Below are 19,896 nucleotides of genomic sequence, written 5' to 3'. Positions count from 1 at the left end.
GGGGGTCCACGGACCCCTGGTTGGGAACCAGTGCTTTATAGGTTCAATCGATTTAATGTTAGGTCTTCCTAACCTTCCCTTCCTAGGAAGGGAAGGGAAGGTGATTGTAAGCCGGGTTGAGTCTCCCTTAAGTGGTAGAGAAAGTCAGAATATAAATCCAACTCTTCTTCTTCTTCTTCTTCTTCTTCTTCTTCTTCTTCTTCTTCTTCTTCTTCTTCTTCTTCTTCTTGTAGTGGTTAAGAACGGTGGTTTGGAGTGGAGGACTCTGATCTGGAGAACCAGGTTTGATTCCCCACTCCCCCACATGAGCAGCGGAGGCTAATCTGGTGAACTGGATTTGTTTCCCCACTCCTACACATGAAGCCAGCTGGGTGACCTTGGGCTAGTCACAGCTCTCTCAGCCCCCTCCTACCTCACAGGGTATCTGTTGTGGGGAGGGGAAGGGAAGGTGATTGTAAGCCGGTTTGATTCTCCCTTCAGTGGCAGAGAAAGTCGGCATATAAACACCAGCTCTTCTTCTTCCTCTTTTCTTGCTGTCTTCAACTTTTGCTAGAAGACTCTTGTCTTCTCATAATGTGATCAAAGTACGATAGCCTCAGTTTAGTTTAGCTTTTAGCTTTTAGGGACACCTCGGGCTTGATTTGATCTAGAACCCTACGTATATAAATAAACCCTTATTTTCAGGGGAAAGGATGCAGAGAACAGATATTCGAAGCCATGTGACTGAGGCCTTCTCAATCCCACATGTGGGCCTGAGAGACGTGCAGTGGGAGAAGAGATCCCGTCGAATGCCGTTAATTCTTTTCATTATAAACAGCTCTAAAAGCTGCCTTCGGAGGAAGTCGGAAATCATCTCCCGATGTGGCTGGAGCATGCAGCTCAAAGAATTTAACACTTCTTTTTCCTGGCACTGGATGGATGCCTGATGCGAAAGAGGCAGAGAGAGGGTCTAGAGAGCCAGACGGAGAGGTTGGGAGCCCCGGCCGGGGGGCTTTCTTCCACCCTGGCTCGGGGAAGGAAGCGGGTTCGAGTGGGTTGACCGGAGAGAGGGACCGGGCGCTCCTTGGAGCGACCGGAGGCCGTAGACAGGTAAGGCTGGGGAGATATTTGACTGCGCTGAGCAGATACTCAGTTCCAAGTAACACAGAAGCCTTTGGGGAAGCTGCCAGCACTTTTCTATATATAGAACAAATGCTGTTATTAAGGCGGCTATTTTTATTCCTTTTTCCTTCTGTTTGGTTGTGTGTGACAAGAAAGAAAGAAAGAAAGAAAGAAAGAAAGAAAGAAAGAAAGAAAGAAAGAAAGAAAGAAAGAAAGAAAGAAAGAAAGAAAGAAAGAAAGAAAGAGAGTTGTGTGCGTGTGCTGATGTACCTTAGGACCCACCCTTGGCCTCTGTTCATAAATTGGGATTGGGAAGAGAGTGGGGTGGGTAGGGAGGAGCAGAGGCCAGGGCTGCCAACCTCCAGGTGGGGCCTGGAGATCCCCCAGAATTAGGGAGGGGAGGGACCTCAGTGGGGTGTAATGCCATAGAGTCCCATGAAGCTGCCTTATACTGATTCAGACCCTCGGTCCATCAAAGTCAGTATTGTCTACTCAGACAGCGGGTCTCCAGGGTCTTTCCCATCACCTACCTGCCTGGTCCCTTTAACTGGAGATGGCGGGGATTGAACCTGGGACCTTCTGCATGCCATGCAGATGCTCTACCACTGAAGCACGGCCTTTCCACCTTCCAAAGCGGCCATTTGCTCCAGGTGAACTGATCTCTGTCAGCAGGAGATCTGTTGTAATCCTAGGAGATCTCCAGCCACCACCTGGAGGTTGGCAGTCCTAATACAGCTACACGTCGAATAGAGATGCCAGCCTCCAGGTGGGAACTGGGGATCCCCTGGAATTACAGCTGATCTCCAAACTACAGAGATCAGTTCCCCTGGAGAAAAGGGATGCTTAGGAGGGTGGGCTCCATGGCATGGTACCCCACTGAAGTCCCTGTCCTCCCCTGGCTCCATCCTAAGTCTCCAGGAGTTTCCCAACCTGGATCTGGCAACCCTACTTCCCATCTCCTGCTGGTGGCAGGGGAGGGGCCGTGGCTCAGTGGAAGAGCATCTGCTTGGCATGCCAAAGGTCCCAGGTCAATCCCTGGCATCTCCAGTTAAAGGGACTAGGCAAGCAGGTGATGGGAAAGACCTCAGCCCGAGACCCTGGAGAGCCGTTGCTGGTTTGAGTAGACAATACTGACTTTGACGGACCAAGGGTCTGATTCAGTATAAGGCAGCTTCATGTGTTCAACCCTAGAAGAAGAAATAAGTTCCCCTAAAAGAGACCCATTTCTGTCTTCTTGCATTTCACCATCATCACCGCCCCCCCTTCGGTCCCTCCTTCTGTGAGCCAGCGTGGGAACGTTGTTAGGGGTCAGGGCTTTACAGAAGTAATGCTAGATAATTCCCACATGGCCCTGCCCAGGGGGCCTGGGAAATAGACTCTGTTTACACAAGAACTGGGAGCCCCAGATCACAGGGCCTGGCCGTGTCTGGAGATTTCAAGACCAAGCACCTCTCCGTTAAATGCATTCGCTTCTCACAGAACTCCCTTCCGGGCCTGTGGACAGTGACCGAGGCCAAGGAAGCTTTCACACGTGATGCATTCCTTACCGTGGTCTTCCAATGCAAATCTATGGCCTTTATTGCCTCCTGTGTAGGTTTGATTTGGATCTGTGCTGTGCCGATTGTAATTCATGTGCATGGCGTGCACCACCACCACACGCCCGTGCATTTTTCCAAAAGTGCGCATGCATGCTTTGTTGCTGAGAGTCACGCTCCATGACTCAAAGCCGACTAGGGTTGCCAGCCTCCAGGCACTAGCTGGAGATCTCCCGCTATTACAACTGATCTTCAGCCGATAGAGATCAGTTCACCTGGAGAAAATGGCCGCATTGGCAGTTGGACTCTATGGCAATGAAGTCCCTCCCCTTCCTAAACCCCGCCCTCCTCAGGCTCCGAGAAGGGTCAGTCAGGCATGCATCTGCCAAGGTTATTTTAGCAGTTTTACATTGGTTTGGAGGTTAGAAATAAATTCCCTTTTTCCTACAAAGGAGACGGGCCAAATCCCTCCTCTTTGGCCTTCCTCACGGGGTTGTTGTGAGGGGACTAACACAACGTTGAGCCATTCGAAAGGAAGGTTGGGAGGGATAATGCATATAACAAATAAACACGTCCTACCTGAGGGCTGAGGGACTAATTTTGGATCTGTTCCCTTTTTGGGGGGTTATTCTCAGTACCTCTTAGGGCTGCCAACTCAAGTAGGGAAATGCCTGAAGATTTGGGAGGTGGAACCTGGGGAAGGCAGGGTTTGGGGAAGGGAAGGCCTTCAGCAGGATATAATGCCTAGGGTTGCCAACCTCCAGGTAATAGCTGGAGATCTCCCGTTATTACAACTAATCTCCAGACAGAACACAGAGCAACCCTTTGGGAGCAACTAGTGACAAGCTGAGAATCGCGTTTATTTTCCAGACCTTAAGCAATTGCTTTGACAATTAAGGAGTCTCGCCTCCTTGCACACGGAGAGCTGAAGAAGCCGCCCCCGGTGGCGGCGAAAACGCACAGCATCCGGACGGCGTTCCGACTTCAATCTCCCTCTTCTGCCTCCCGTTATGAAATAAGAGACTTTTATACAGAGTTACTTGACTCTGATTTGGAATATACGAATTGTTCTTCACCACAGTTGGCATATGAAAGTGTGCATATTTATATAATTGTTGTCTCTGAAGTAGCCTCTGCTACCTTTTCGTATTGAGTCCGTTCTTAGAGTTGATAAGTTTCCTTTGCTACATTTTTAGCACCTGCACTTCTGTACTTGTCAATACATGTTTTTTGCATTTACTTGAGAGCCTGTACTATCTTTACCTCAGCCAGTCAACCTCCAGGTAATAGCTGGAGATCTCCCGTTATTACAACTAATCTCCAGACGACAGAGATCAGTTCCCCTGGAGGAAATGGCCGCTTTGGCCATTGGACTCTATGGCATTGAAGCTCCTCCCCTCAACAAACCCCTCCATCCTCGGGCTCCACCGCCAAAACCTCCCGCCGGTGTTGAAGAGGGACCTAGCAATCCTATGGGTGGGGGGGTTATTCCCCCGATTTTGATGCTGTGTTTGCACAGAGATTCCAAGCGTACCTGATAACCGTTTTTGTTTTTCAGTGCGTTCAATGCATGCGGTGTGCGCTCCTCTCCTACTTTCCTCCCAGGTGAACAGGGATTTGCAGGTTTCTGAACCCTGCCAGGCTTGCTCGAAGCGATGGCGGAGCAAAAGAGCCGTGCCTTTACGCACGGAATGGAATCTCTACAGACATTTGAAAACAAAACCTGTCATCTGTTTCTCGCCAAAGCGCCTCTGCCTTCCGCCCATCCCGGCTGTGGAATTCTGCTTTCATTAAGGGGAGCCGCGGGGAAGCAACCCAGAAGCAGAGGGGAGGCTGAAGTTGGTTCCTTATTCCCAGTTCGTTCCCTATTCCCAGTTCCTTATTCAGATTAAGGAACTGGGAATGGAGAACGAACTGGGAATAAGGAACCAACTTCAGCCTCCTGAAGCAGAGGGGGTATAAGTGTTTCAGTGGGGGGGGGGGCTTTAACGACCCCCCTTGAGCCAAATTGGAATCATTTCCCAGTACATATTGTCAGGGCATTGCTGGCGGTCGGAAAACCAGAGCTGGCCCTTGGACCTTCGGTCTTGTAAATCGAGAGCGGCGCTCCAGCACCCAAATTGTGAAAACTCTGGATCCACTTTCAAGCTTGAAATTTGGGGGGTGGGGGCACAGCTGGCTGAAGATGGAAAGAGGAGACAAGCGTGGTGTAGTGGTTAAGAGCGGTGATTTGGTGTGTGTGTGTGTGTGTTAAGTGCCGTCAAGTCGCTTCCGACTCATGGCGACCCTATGAATGAAAGTCCTCCAAAATGTCCTATCTTTGACAGCCCTATGATGAGACAATCCAAAATGAAAAAAGATTTGGTGTAGTAGACTCTAATCTGGAGAACCGGGTTTGATCCCCCACTCCCTCCACATGAGCGGTGGACTCTAATCTGGAGAACTGGGTTCGACTCCCCACTCCCTCCACATGAGTGGCGGACTCTAATCTGGAGAACAGGGTTGGTTACCCCACTCCTCCACCTGAAGCCGGCTGGGTGACCTTGGGCTAGTCACAGGTCTCTTAGAGCTCTCTCAGCCCCACCTACCTCACAGGGTGTCCAATGGAGGGGAAGGGAAGGTGATTGAAAGCCGGTTTGATACTTCCTTAAGTGGTAGAGAAAGTCAACATTTAAAAACCAACCCTTTTTCTTCTTCAAGGAAGAAATCTGGGTTTCTTCTTCCCCCTCACAATTGGAGATTTGACTGCGATCCAAAAGCAACCTCCTCGCACCGAATGATATATGGTTTTGTGTTCTCTGTTTTGCTGGCTGGCTGGCCTGGAGCAGAGAGGGGAGACAGGCAGCAAGCTGAGCATTATGCCAGAGAAGGACAGCTGTAGGGAAAGAGTTCAGGGCCCCTCTTGATACTGGATCCATAGGGTTGCCAACCTCAACGTGGGGCCTGGCGATCCCCCGGCATTACAACTGATCTCCAGACTAAAGAGATCCGTTCGATGGGAGTGGGGGAAATGGCTGCTTTGGAGGGTAGACTCTATAGGATTATAGCCTACTCAGGTCTCTCCCCTCCCTAAACCCCATCTACCCCAAGCTCCACTGCCAGAATCTCCAGATATTTCCTCACCTGGAGTTGGCAACCACAGGAGAATGTTTCAGTAGATTATGTCTACTGGAGAGCCAGCGTGGTGTAGTGGTTAAGAGTAGTGGTTTGGGTCAGTGGACTGATCTGGAGAACTGGGTTTGATTCCCCCACTCCTCCACATGAAGCCTGCTGGGTGACGTCGGGCTAGTCACAGCTCTCTCAGCCCCACCTGCCTTATAGGGTGTCTGTTGCGGGGAGGGGAAGGGAAGGAGATTGTAAGCCGGTTTGATTCTGCCTTAAGTGGTAGAGAAAGTCGGCATATAAAAACCAACTCTTCTTCTTCTTCACGTGAGAAGGGAAGGGTGGACTCAACCATTTCTGTTTTGCATGTGACGAGAATGCCACCTTTGAACGTTCCTGCTATTTAAAAACACTTGCCTAAGAGCTATGATCAGGGAGAAAGGTTCTAGCCCACCTTGTTTTCCAAATTCGAGCCCAGTAGCACCTTAGAGACCAACAGGGTAGGAGCTTTCGAGAGTCAAAGTTCCCTTCGTCAGATGCAAGTTGAAATGGAGATCTCTGCGTCCTTATATACCAGTCTGAAGGTGGGAAGGGTGTTTTGGAGTGTGCGACTCAGCATGCCTGGACATCGAGGGGCACTACAGCACTCTAAGCGTGTATACGTGTTATCCCCTTGAATGGGTAGGTGATGTGAAAGGCTGCTGCCGGTCTGAGTAGACAATTCTGACTTGGATGGACCGAGGGTCTGGTTCAGTAGAAGGCAGCTAATTCGGTATAAGGGTCAGTAGAAGGGTCTGATTCAGTAGAAGGCAACTTCATGTGTTCATGTGACTCACAAAAGCTACCCTGCTAGTCTTGAAGGTGCTACTGGACTCTTGCTCTTTTCCACTGCTACAAGACAGACTAACACGGCTACCCATCGTGATCTATGCATGTTGGAGGAGGAGGAGGAAGAGGAAGAAGAAGTGGTTTTTATATGCCGACTCTACCACTTAAGGGAGACTCAAACCAGCTTACAATCACCTTCCCCTCCCCACAATAGACACCCTGTGAGGTAGGTGGGGCTGAGAGTGTGTGACTAGCCCAAGGTCACCCAGCTGGCTTCGTGTGTAGGAGCGGGAAAACCACCCCGGTTCACCAGATTAGCCTCCGCCACTCATGTGGAGGAGCAGGGAATCGAACCCCGTTCTCCAGATCAGAGTCCACCGCTCCAAACCACCCCTCTTAACCACGACACCACGCTGGCTCTCTTAGCTTCCTTAGAGCAGAGGAAAGTTTAGCCCCAAACGTGGCAAACGTAGCCACTGAAGCAGTCTCTTCTTCCCCGCAGGTCCTCGGGGGAGTCCACATTGCTGCCGCCCGTCCTCGCAATATCATGGCGTTTCGGCTCCTGCTGCTGCTGACCCTGGCCAGTCCCGTCCTGCCGGGGCCCGAACCCCTGACCGGCCCGCGGTGCACGTACACCTTCGTCTTGCCCCAGCAGAAGTTCACGGGCGCCGTGTGCTGGAGCAGCGCGCGCCCTCCCCCCGAGCCGCCCGGCCCCAACCGCAGCGAAGTGGAGGAGCTGCGCTACCTGCTCAGCCGGCAGCAGGCCCAGATGGACGAGCTGCGCCGGCTGGTGGAGGTGGACGGGGCGGTGGTGAGCGAGGTGAAGGCCCTGCGGAAGGAGAGCCGCAACGTCAACGCCCGGGTCACCCAGCTGTACACCCAGCTCCTCCACGAGATCGTCCAGCGCCGAGAGCGGCCGGCACAAGCCTCGCAGCTGGAAGGCCAGGTGGCCAACGCCTCCGCGGAGGCCCTGCGGGTGGCCGCCAACTACCGCCAACTGGAGGGCAAGTACCAGGCCCTGGCAGCCCTGGTCAACAACCAGAGCGCCCTCATCAGCCGGCTGGAGAGGGACTGCCAGCAAGGGAACAGCGGCAGGACGCGCCCGCAGGTAACGGTGGAGGGGGCTGGGAGTAGGGCTGCCAACCTCCAGGTGGTAGGAAAAAAAGACACCACTGTACTACTATCAGGAGATTAGGAAATCAGTACAGGGGCGACAAAAATGTACAATAACAATTACTGTTAAGTGTAACCAATGTTTATCCTATGGTGTCTAAATACAACTATACATATAAACATACAGTGTTATGTACAAGCATACAAAAATAACAAGCACAACCAAACAAGTCCACATGGATGGTGACACAGACACTAACAAAATTCACAAAAATGCAAGGTCTTTGGCAAGGTGCTGCATTCTTCTATAAGTCCCATGCAGGTAAGTGTGCAAATCTAGCAGAAATACCAATTTTAGAGGAGTAACTTGATGGAGGATACGGCCGTTTCAAATTCTTATGGGTAGAATTCTTCATCAGTCCTTCATATAGATTCCTCTAATATTGCACATCTTAAAGATTAAATTTCAAAATACTGGATGCATGTTAGTTCCCACGAAGGGTAGTTATCATTAAGGAACTAACATGCATCCAGTATTTTGAAATTTAATCTTTAAGATGTGCAATATTAGAGGAATCTATATGAAGGACTGATGAAGAATTCTACCCATAAGAATTTGAAACGGCCGTATCCTCCATCAAGTTACTCCTCTAAAATTGGTATTTCTGCTAGATTTGCACACTTACCTGCATGGGACTTATAGAAGAATGCAGCACCTTGCCAAAGACCTTGCATTTTTGTGAATTTTGTTAGTGTCTGTGTCACCATCCATGTGGACTTGTTTGGTTGTGCTTGTAATTTTTGTATGCTTGTACATAACACTGTATGTTTATATGTATAGTTGTATTTAGACACCATAGGATAAACATTGGTTACACTTAACAGTAATTGTTATTGTACATTTTTGTCGCCCCTGTACTGATTTCCTAACCTCCAGGTGGTGGCTGGAGATCTCCTGCTATTACAACTGGTCTCCAGCCAATTGAGATCCGTTCCCCTGGAGAGGGGCCAGACAGGACACGCATAGGGTTGCCAGGTCCCTCTTCGCCACCGGCGGGAGGTTTTTGGGGTGGAGCCTGAGGAGGGTGGGGTTTGCGGAGGGGAGGGGCTTCAATGCCATAGAGTCCAATGGCCAAAGTGGCCATTTTCTCCAGGGGAACTGTCCTCTGTCGGCTGGAGATCGGTCGTAATAGCAGGAGATCGTCTGCTATTACCTGGAGGTTAGAAAATTAGTACAGAAACAGGCTGATAACAATATGTAATGACAAAAGTATATTGAATGTAACAATGTGCTACCAAGCCAATTGCATATATACAACAAAGTATTTCCCGGTTCTGGGTGTATAACAATGTGCTACCAAGTCAATTGTATATGTACAACAAAGTATTTCTCAGTCCTGGTACAGTAACAATCAATCCGAGGTCGATGTCTTCAAGTGAAGAAGGGTAGAAAGGGATAGGATGGTTTCAATTCTTCCTCAGTCCCGTTTATATATTGATTTCAAAATGTACTCATTTCAATATAAGCTTCTGTAGCTTCAAAATTCTCATAGACTTTTAAGCATCACCCTTTTAGGGACAACTTGTATCCCACTTGGGAACGTGGAAACTGTACATTTGTCTGTGCAACCTTGTTTCAATGGATATCCTGATGCTGGAATAGATAAGCAAAAAAATACAGATCGTTTCTATTTTGTCCCTAAAAGGGTGATGCTTATTACCTGGAGGTTGGCAACCTTAGTCAAGCAATCACATTGGGAATAGGGCTGCCAGTTCAGGGCTGGGAAATACCTGGAGATTTGGGGGGTGGAGCCTGAGGAGGGTGGGGCTGGGGGAGGGGAGGTCTGATCTGACTCAAGTGCTCTTGCTCTCCCCCACCTTAAGATAAGCCTCAGTAGGGAAGAGTGCAAACTGGAAGCTTCATGGAGTGGCAGGGCCTATGAAAGCACAAAAGCTATGCCTGAGAGCCTCCCAAGACAGAAGCAGTATATCTGGGAGAGCGATGTGTCTGGAAATGCGCGTCCCAGTCTCCCCCTTGTACAAAGGGTGAATAGCTCTCCCAGATATACTGCTTCTGTCTTGGGAGGCTCTCAGGCATCGCTTTTGTGCTTTCATAGGCCCTGCCACTCCATGAAGCTTCCAGTTTGCATTCTTTGAGGGACTTCAATGGGGTCTAATGCCATAGAGTCCAATGGCCAAAGTGGCCATTTTCTCCAGGGGAACCGATCTCTATCGGTGGGAGATCAGTTGTAATAGCGGGAGATATCCAGCCACCACCTGGAGGTTGGCAACCCTAATCATGACTCTTCTCTCTCTACAGCCCCCACTAGTGCCAGTGGTGCCTTACAACAACCCTGCGAGTGTCGCCAACGAAAGCAGGGCTCGTTTTGACGCCACGAATGACATCCAGCGAGACCAGAGTCTTCACACAGCCCCGGACCGGCCCCAGCCTCCCGGCTCTTCAGTTCCTGCCGGGACTCTCCCGCCCCCTGCCGTCGTGCCCACCAGAACCGCAGGTGAGAGCGGGCACAGACCCCGGCCATGGGTAGAGACAGGGCAGGGCACTTAGCAAGTGCCCACACCAGCTACCGGCACTGGTTTTGACGGAGGTGGTGAAACTGTTCCTTAAATCCGCATTAAACTGCAAGCAGCAAACTATCTAGGGAGGCAGTCATCCTCCTTTTCAAAATATCCCCTGCCTATGGAAAACTAGATGTCCGAAAGAAGAGTTCTAGCTTACCTTAGCTTTTTCCCGTGCACGCTGAGTTGCCAACAGTCCTGGAGAAAAAATGTTCTTTTAATGGAGGGTTTCATGTGCTGAAATTGGCAGTTTAAAATTTCATGGCATTGGCCATTTTTGCATGGGCAATTTTGATGCTCACTCAAAGCTCTTTTTTAAAAATACGACTTTAAAAATGCCCTTTCACGGTCCTGGCACAAAAGGAGACGTTTCACTCCCCCCACTCGCCTGCTCCTTTGTTCCTGTTTGCATAGCTATTAGTATATGCATAGCTAACGCGCCTCTGTTGTTTTGCATTGTTCCTTGAGGGGGATTCTTCGCAGCAAACACCAAAGGTCGCGTTAAATGGGCTCTTTTGTAATGCAAAGCAGATGACAGTTCAACGTGCAAAATTCAAAAAAAAATATGCGGGGCAATTCAGCCTGGAACGCGCTGCTATTTACCGAGCAAAAATGGCCATTGAAGTAAATCCCATCACCTGACAAATAACATACCAGTAAGCTTCTATTAAAGGGACAGGACACCTCCCCGCCCCCAGTCAATTGGCAACTGTACTAACATGGTCATTTTAGATGTACAGGAATTTCTTTTCATGGCTTGGTTAGCTGTCACCAGGGGAAGGGCCTTTTCAGTTGTGGCCCCTGACCTGTGGAATGCACTCACTGATGACACCCATGCCTTGCTGGACATGTTTAGCTTTCACAGGGCGTGCAAAGCCGAATTGTTTAGGTTGGCCTATGGAGTGTAATCCACATGTTTGGGTTGTTTTGTTAGTGGTACGGTGCTAGCCCTATATTTTAACAGTTTAACATTTTAATGTTAATATTTTATATACGTTATCTGCTTTTATGTCATTTTTAACGCATTTATCCTGTTTTAATGTCATAAGTGTCTGCGAGACCCTTTGAGTGAGCGGCGACTAGACACTAGAAAGAGTTTTCTAACAGTCAGAGCGGTTCCTCAGTGGAACAGGCTTCCTCGGGAGGTGGGGAGCTCTCCTTCTCTGGAGGGTTTTTAAGCAGAGGCTAGATGGCCATTGCCAGCAATGCTGATTCTATGACTTTAGGCAGATCATGAGAGGGAGGGCATCTTGGCCATCTTCTGGGCAAGGAGTAGGGGGTCACTGGGGATGTGGGGGCGGGGAGGTAGTATGAATTTCCAGCATTGTGCAGGGGGTTGGACTAGATGACCCTGGGGGTCCCTTCCAACTCTATGATTCTAAAAAAAAACCCCAAACAAACAAATGAATTAATGAATAAATAAACAGAGCGATCATCCACAGCAAATGTTCTGACCTGATGCACTCCCCAAAATGGTGATGCGGTGTGCTTTTCAAATTTGCTTTTCGAGGTGGAACAAAAGCCCGTGGTTATTCTTTTCCGAGCTGAGCTGCTAGCTCTAGCATTGTGGTGAACTTTGAGTCTTATAAACAAACCCAAAGTATGTTCAGCCAGCTCAGTTATCTCCTCCCGTAAACAAGATTAACTAACGGAATCCCCGTCCCTCCCCTCTTTTAAGCACATATGCAGTTTTGCAAACTTTGAGAATGTTCACATTTGGGAGAAGCGTATGTGAGATTTTGCATGATAAGGTTACGGCATTGTAACATCTGTGCCCGTCGGCTTTCTGAGCTGTACGGAAATGTATATTTTGAAGTGGATTCAAGACTTCTTTGGCAGGGCGATGCATAAGATCATGAGAAAATGTCACGCCCAACTATCTTGTTAAGTGTCCCGTGATCCAGCCCTTGTTCAGTTTATATAAAACCACAATATGTTCCATGTTTCCTGGTGCTGAGAAGGTTTGACGTTTCATGTAGGAACAGAGTTAATGATGGATGGGTCTTTGTATAGGGCAGCTTCTTCTTTTGGGGAGGGGACGTGGCTCAGTGGTAGAGCATCTGCTTGGCATGCAGAAGGTCCCAGGTTCAATCCCCAGCATCTCCAGTTAAAGGGACTAAGCAAGTAGGTGATGTGAAAGACCTCTGCCTGAGACCCTGGAGAGCTGCTGCCGGTCTGAGCAGACAATACTGACTTTGATGGACCGAGGGTCTGATTCAGTAGAAGGCAGCATCATGTGTCTTCATGAGTGCATTTCTACATTAGGGTTAAACATTCATCCCTGACCATTACAAACATGGTTCAACACCCCTACCAAAACCAATGCAACTGATGTATTTTTTTTATAAATGTGGTCACGGGTACCCTCGTACAATATAGGTGATAATGTCTCCTCCCTCCAAGACTGGCATTCATGTCTCCTTCCCTCTGTGGCTCACGAAAGCTCATCCCCTGCCAGAAATTTTGTGAGTCTTTAAGGTTCTACTGGACTCTTGCTCTTTTCTACTGCTTTGGACAGACTAGCACGGCTACCCATCGTGATCCTTCCCCCAAGTACTCTGTGCGGGGATCTCACACCTTCCCTGAGGCAGCCCAGAGCCAAATAAAAAATGCTTTATCCTCTGCAAACAATCCCTCTCCCTGCACCCCGTTCATCTTGGAGCATGCCGTACTCCCACCTGGTGCAGAAATTTGGCGGAACAACAGACAGGGAAAATGCTTTTGATTTATCGGCCAGCTTTTGTACCATAAAGCAAGAATGCAGACCCTCTCAGACGTAGCTTGTAAGAGGCAGGCCAGTTCCCTATTATTTATCTGCTTATTAAAATAATTCGATCCTGCCTCCCCACCCCCAAATAACTCAACCAGGCTCATAGATAGGGTTGCCAACCTCCACGTAGTAGCTGGAGATCTCCTGCTATTACAACTGATCTCCAGCCGATAGAGATCAGTTCCCCCGGAGAAAATGGCCACTTTGGCAACTGGACTCTATGGCACTGAAGTCCTTACCCTCCTCTGTCTCTGCCCCCAAAACCTCCCGCCAGTGGCAAAGAGGGACCTGGCAACCCTACTCATAGAAAAACAGGTTTGGAATCTATATTATGAATACATTGCTAAGTAATTGATCTAAGTAGAAAGCCATAATCTGAGACAATTCTCTTTTCTTTTCTTATCTTTTCTTACCAGTAATCGAGGCTATACAGAATAATTACACACTAATGGGACAACTAAATAAGGTTATGAAATATGAAAGCATTTTGTTATCTTTTTTTAAAAAACCTGCTTTTTAAATTCCATATAAGCTAACTTTTGACATCAGCAAATTGAGTTTAATTCTATTAACTATTTATTGATATGAAAGTATAATCTTTTAGTAAAGTAAAATATATAGATAAATATATAGCAGGTCAATGTAGTTTTAACGAATCAATATTATGTTGTGTAAGCATTTAATAGTTTTCTATTAGTCTAGATTAGAAGGATTGTAACCCCATTCCAGTTATTCATAAACCATAACTTGTCCTAGGGGGTTACCGCATTATGTATTCCCAGCGATGTATTAAGAGTTTGAAAATGTTATAAAAAACTTCGCTTTAAAAGGGTTTTTGGATGATGCCACAGCTAAAAAATGGCTGGAAGACATCTTCACAGCTAAAGGGGGCCAAATAAAGTGCAAACAGTATTTTTTATAACAGTTTCAAACTCTTAATACATTGGTGGGAATACATAGAAAGTGCGAACAGTATTTTTTATAACATTTTCAAACTCTTAATACATCGCTGGGAATACATAATGCGGACCCCCCCCCCCCCCCGTGGCCCCAGAGATGTATTGACAGGCAGAATTGTTATGTATTGTGGTTTGTATGTTTGGGTTTTGTTGTATGTTGTTGTATGTTTTATAATATGTTGGAGGAAATTTTTAATTAAAAAAGAAAGAAAAGAAAAACAGGTTTGGGCAAAATTGGGGATTGCACAGTAAACCATAACATAGCACATGCAGAAACCAAAAATCCTCAACAGCTCTTCAGAACAGGTAGGTTCAAGTCCAGTAGCATCTTGGAGACGAACAAGATTTTTGGGGTGCGAGCTTTCGAGAGTCAAAGCTCCCTTCCTCAGATACCAAACTGACCATCCAGCAACCTTAGCAAAGGCGGGGACTTCAGTCAGGCCTCCCAAATTCTTTCTTCTCATATGGGAAGTCCTTGACTCGAAAATGAGCGATCATCCCTAGCTGACCGAGGGAGCTTTGCCTCTCGAAAGCGCATGCCCCGAAAATCTTGTTGGTCTGTAAGGCAGTGGCGGACTGGCCAGGGGGGGTCCACTTGCCCGATGGCAAGTGGGCCCCCTTAAACATTAGACAACATGTTAAAAATGTTAATGACCTTTTAGTAATTTGAAAATATAATAGATTTATTTCAAAGTATTTATTTAAAATTTTTAAACAATTCAATTATACCAATCTGTATTTACATTTAGTATCTACTGTATAATGCCAGTAATATGTACAATATATGTACACTGTAATTACTAAAAATATATACATTTATTTTGCAAAAATATTAATTGTACTTTTTTCCCACTTATGTATTTTTTTTTGAAAATTTTATTCATTTCTTATAAAAATTAAATGATAGCCTTATAGTTGTGGGAAGCCACAGCCCTCAATTTGCAAGAGCTGAGCAAGGCTGTCAAAGTTAGGACATTTTGGAGGACTTTGATTCATAGGGTTGCCATGAGTCGGAAGCGACTGGACGGCACTTAACACACACACACACACACACACACACAGTTGTGGACGGGCCTCCTTTGTCTCCTGGCAACCAATATTTTTACGCCCAGTCAGCCACTGCTCTAAGGTGTGATGTGCTCCCCCCCCCATTTTCGTAGAGTCCAATGGAGATCAATGAGGGCAAGGAGGTTGGTTTGATTACAGCTTGCTTTATTGGCCAAGAAGTCATAACCGGGTGAGCCAGGATCCAGACAAACAGCTCTGCAATCCTGTCACCCCGAGGCAGGGCAAATGCAAGAGGTTTTTTAGACATTTGACATTCCAATACAACAATGATACTTTTTTTTAAATAAATTTTTATTAAATTTTTAATGAAACATACAATGATACATTTTCTTAACATCCAATGTTAGCTTGTCAACGCAACGTCATTAGTTTCTACAGCGCCTGCTTGAGCCTTGCTACATTAATGAATGGAGCCTATCTTATTGAGCAGTTCAGAGGAATGCGTGTGTGCCTACATCACTGGTTCCCAACCGGGGGTCCGTGGACCCCCAGGGCTCCACGAGAACTAAATTAAGGTCCACGAAACAAAGTTATAAACCCATAATAAATTAATATTTTCAATTAAAAGTTCTCTATTATAAAAATATATATTCAAATATTATTCTAAGTTTAATGTTTAACTAACAGTTATGATTAAAGTTTATTTTCAAATTCTCTGAATTTTTATTTTGAACCTTGGGGTCCCAAAAAAGTCCTAGTGGTCCCTGGTCAAAAAAAGGTTGGGAACCACTGGCCTACATGCTTGGTGCTAAAGGAAGTGGGGGGGCACTGGGAAGCGGCTTCTATGGTTTTGCTTGTGAGCAGCTTATGCGTGTAGCTTGCGTGAATGTCTGCATAGTGATGCAGGTATGATTACTCAGGCACAACAGGTGTTACTGGACTCGACCGGCACACACCAGAAGTGATATAATCCCGTCGCTGGCAAGGCAGCGGGATGCTCTGGTGTGCGGGCAAAAACTCTATAGTAAAAATGGCTTCTGCCGTAGACTTTTTGCCTACATACCGGAGCACCTCTGCATCGCCAGCAGCGTCGCTGTTAATATATTTTTTTATTATATGATATTGATAAGAACAGAACATAAAAGAAAACAGCATTGAGATTACCACAGATGAATTAAAAGGACTCATGCCAAATAAACTCCTTTTAAAATAACATGGTGAACATAATATATAATAGGAAACATATCATTACTTGGAGAAAATGAAGAAATTCACAGGTAAATACAAGAATAAACAATATAGGATGAAATAAGTGAATAAATTGTACCAATTGTCTGCTGGCAACATTGCTAAGATGCCAGGGTGGGCCGCCCCACTGCCGATAAGCCCCCCACTCGTTGCCAGGGGGTACCTGGCAACCCTAGGTTGTTCTCACCAGCCTGTATCCAAATTCCAACTGGGCCTCTGGCCACAATAAAGTTGGGGACCTGTGTGAGTCTAATTTAGAATATAAAAGCAAAGTACAGTTGGGTAAGAAGATTTTTATTAACTGTTTGGCTTCAGTATTACTTTGACAGACAGTCTGAGAATCATTAAGCATTAAGCTTTAGCATTGTATGGGAAGAAAGCTTGGAAAGTAGTGGGATTATAGCTAATGGATTTAACCTAAATTTAGATCATATCAATGACTTGTAAGAGTTTTGCGATTATCTGAAAATGAACTCCCTGAAAAAAGATCTATTTTGCATGTAACAGAATGGATGTGAATGGATGATGTTTGTTTGTAAAAAATTTATTAAAAAAAAATAAAGTTGGGGACCCCTGCCTAATGGATCCTTTTTCGTTTCCTGGCACAGGGCCTTGGCGGGACTGTCAAGCAGCTCAGCATGATGGGCAGGCCACGGGCATCACCATGCTAGAGCCAGATGGTTCCCACGGCATCTTCCAGGCTTGGTGCGACCAGGATTACGACGAGGGTGGATGGACCGTCATCCAGCGGCGGCAGGACGGGTCGGTCAACTTCTTCACTACCTGGCAGCACTACAAGGTGTGAGACTGTCCTGAGGGGAAAGGTGCCCAAATTTGGGGTAGGAAAAACTAGTGGTCAGTAGTAGGGAAATACCTGGAGACTTTGGGGGTGGCGCCTGAGGAAGGCTGGGTTTGGGGAGGGGAGGGACTTCAATGCCATAGAGTCCAATGGCCAAAGCGACCATTTTCCCCAGGTGAACTGATCTCTGTCGGCTGGAGATCAGTTGGAATAGCAGGAGATCTCCGGGAGGTTGGCAACCCTAGTCAATAGGGATGCCAGCAGTACCTCAACTGTAATTTTAAAGGCGGTGCCTGAGGAGGTTGGAGTTTGTGGAGAATGTAACGTCACTTTTGGCCGGCACTCTAGGAATTTCCCCTAACCTGTATGGTAAAGACCATAGAGACATGGAGAAATTCCTAGAGCGTCACAATGGTGGTCATTTTTTCTCCTGCTCCCAAGTATGGTGCTGCTGCCTGCTTAGTAGAATAAAGGCAAAACCACGCCGTGGAATCAGCAAGGAATACAGGAGAAGGGCCGTGGCTCAGAGACAGAACATCTGCTTTACGTGCAGAAGATCCCAGGTTCGATTCCCCGGCGTCTCCAGTTAAAAGGATAAAGTAGTGAGGATGTCTAGCTGAGATGCCGGAGAGCTTCTGCCAGTCAGAGGAGGCGGGGTTGTGTGTGTGTCCGACTGGGATGTTAAAATCAGCCCTGGAGAAAACTAAGCCAAATCTCAGTGTTATACGTTGTTTAAATACAGAGTTCATGAGCAGTCTCCCAAATCCCTTCTCACGCTCTGGCAGATCATATCCCCCAGCGCTTAAAAGATATAAACAAAATCTGAGCAAGGACCCAAATTGTATTGAGGGGGGGCTGTTAACCCTTTCCTCCCTGTGCAGTTTGATGAACCAAAACTATGTTTGCCAAGGGTGGGCAGGGAGAAACTTTTCTCCCTCTCCCATAATGCTAGAACGCGGGTTCATCAGCTGAAGCTGGAGGGTGAGAGATTCAAAACAGATAAAAGGAAGTCATTCTTCACACAACATATAGGGCACTTTCACACATCCCAAATAATGCACTTTCAATCCACTTTCAGTGCGCCTTAACGATCGTTTGCAAGTGGATTTTGCCAGTTCACACAGTAAAATCCACCTTCAAAGTGCATTGAAAGTGGATTGAAAGTGCATTATTTGGGCTGTGTGAAAGTGCCCATAGTCAAATTGTGGGACTCCCTGCCCCAGGATGGTGGAAAAGTCGGCATGTAAAAAACAACTCTTCTTCTCCTCCTCCTTCTCCTTCTTCGCTGACTGAGGGAGGACAAAGAACCAGTCACCGGCTCTTCTCCTCCAGGACTTATGCCAGAGCAAATGCCATCCAGCTAATTTCTTGCTTGTTGTGTCTCTCTAGCACGGCTTTGGGAATCTGGAAGGAGAACATTGGCTGGGCCTGGATCCGATCCACTGGCTGACCCACCAGGGCTCCTATGTGCTGCGGGTGCTCCTGGAAGACTGGAACGGGCGACAGGCGCAGGCCAGCTACGACGCCTTTGCCCTGGCGTCTGAGAACGATTGCTACCGGCTGCGTCTGGGGCGCTACCAGGGCAGCGCTGGCGACTCTCTCTCCTGGCACAATGGGCGGCAGTTCAGCACGCTTGATCGTGACCACGACGCTTACTCCGGTAAGGGGACGCATTTCATAGCCATCCAAAATGCCGACACGGTTGCACATGCACCATCAGCATTGTTAATGCTTCCCCTTTTTAACACCCCAAAGTATTTTCGACCTTGAGCTAGTCACAGCTTTCTCCAAACTCTCTCAGCCTCACCTACCTCACAAGGTGCCTGTTGTGGGGGGAGGGGAAGGGGATTGTAAGCCGGTTTGATTTTCTTTAAAAGGTAGAGAAAATCGGCATATAAAAACCAACTCTTCTTCTTCCTCTTCTTCGACAGCCTGCTTTGCAGAACGCTATTGCAACGCCATCCTTAACAGAGTTACACCCATGGACATCAGTGGAACTTAGAAGGGTGTAACTCCGCTTAGGATCGCACTGTTGCCAGCTCAAAAGTGAATTCAACCAGAAGCAGTATAGAGGTCACCACGGGGTAGAAGGCAGCCTTTCAGACTTCCCAGGTTGTCAAGTTGGGCCCTAATGGCGATCCATTCTCTGGCCCCTTCTTCTCTTCTCACAGGGAACTGCGCCCACTACCAGAAAGGGGGCTGGTGGTACAACATGTGTGCCCACTCCAACCTGAACGGTGTCTGGTACAAGGGGGGCCACTACCGAAGCCGCTACCAGGACGGCGTCTACTGGGCAGAGTATCGTGGTGGTGCCTACTCGCTCCGCACGGTGGTCATGATGATCCGACCCACGCCAGGCACATAGTTGGGGGGGGGCGCTAAGAAATCACATGCTGAGGGAGAATGCAGACATACATGAGATCAGGAGCTACCATGCTCTGGAGGCACATTTACCACACTGTTATCAGATGTACCATCTCCTCTCTGGGACAGATCTTGGGGAAAGCCAGTTCTGCCAGTTTACGTCTAGACCTGGTTGGGCCCAGCAGTGATGGACAGGGTCTTGTGAAATCCGTAAGAAGGGCCCTGCTGGACCACACCAGTGAGGGTCCTTCCAGTCCAGCATCCTCGCTCACACAATGGCCAACTAGTTCCTCTGGAGGTCCCACGAGAGGGTATAGAGGCTGAGGTCTTCCCCTGATAAGAACCTCAGAAGAGCCCTGCTGGATCAGACCAGTGAGGGTCCATCTAGTCCAGCATCCCGTCTCACACAGTGGCCAACCAGAAATGCGCAGGGAGAGCGAGGTGACCTCTGAGGGTCAGGAAAGGCATCCATAATCAAAATGAGGCACC

General features: G+C 47.7%; 1 protein-coding gene across 1 annotated transcript; it reads left to right on the top strand.

Annotated features, from left to right (window-relative positions):
• Window positions 1-7,113: 7,113 nt before the first annotated feature.
• ANGPTL6 (angiopoietin like 6) lies at window positions 7,114-19,408 on the top strand. Its single transcript, XM_056847691.1, has 5 exons — window positions 7,114-7,674; window positions 10,000-10,195; window positions 16,853-17,043; window positions 18,433-18,703; window positions 19,215-19,408. Exons 1-5 carry the CDS (start codon window positions 7,114-7,116, stop codon window positions 19,406-19,408), a joined length of 1,413 nt encoding a protein of 470 aa, XP_056703669.1.
• The last annotated feature ends 488 nt before the right edge of the window (window positions 19,409-19,896 follow it).

Source organism: Euleptes europaea, chromosome 1 (genome assembly GCF_029931775.1).
Source record: "Euleptes europaea isolate rEulEur1 chromosome 1, rEulEur1.hap1, whole genome shotgun sequence".
NCBI classification, from domain to species: Eukaryota; Metazoa; Chordata; class Lepidosauria; order Squamata; family Sphaerodactylidae; genus Euleptes; species Euleptes europaea.
The sequence above is the reverse complement of the archived record's forward strand: the minus strand, read 5'-3'. Positions and strand labels throughout refer to the sequence as shown.

Excerpts from the sequence above, each read along its gene's own strand:
- ANGPTL6 (XM_056847691.1), top strand. The coding sequence starts at position 7,114 with ATGGCGTTTCGGCTCCTGCTGCTGCTGACCCTGGCCAGTCCCGTCCTG. Across the intron at positions 10,196-16,852 it reads CGTGCCCACCAGAACCGCAG|GGCCTTGGCGGGACTGTCAA; the intron begins GTGAGAGCGGGC and ends TTCCTGGCACAG. Across the intron at positions 18,704-19,214 it reads TGACCACGACGCTTACTCCG|GGAACTGCGCCCACTACCAG; the intron begins GTAAGGGGACGC and ends CTCTTCTCACAG.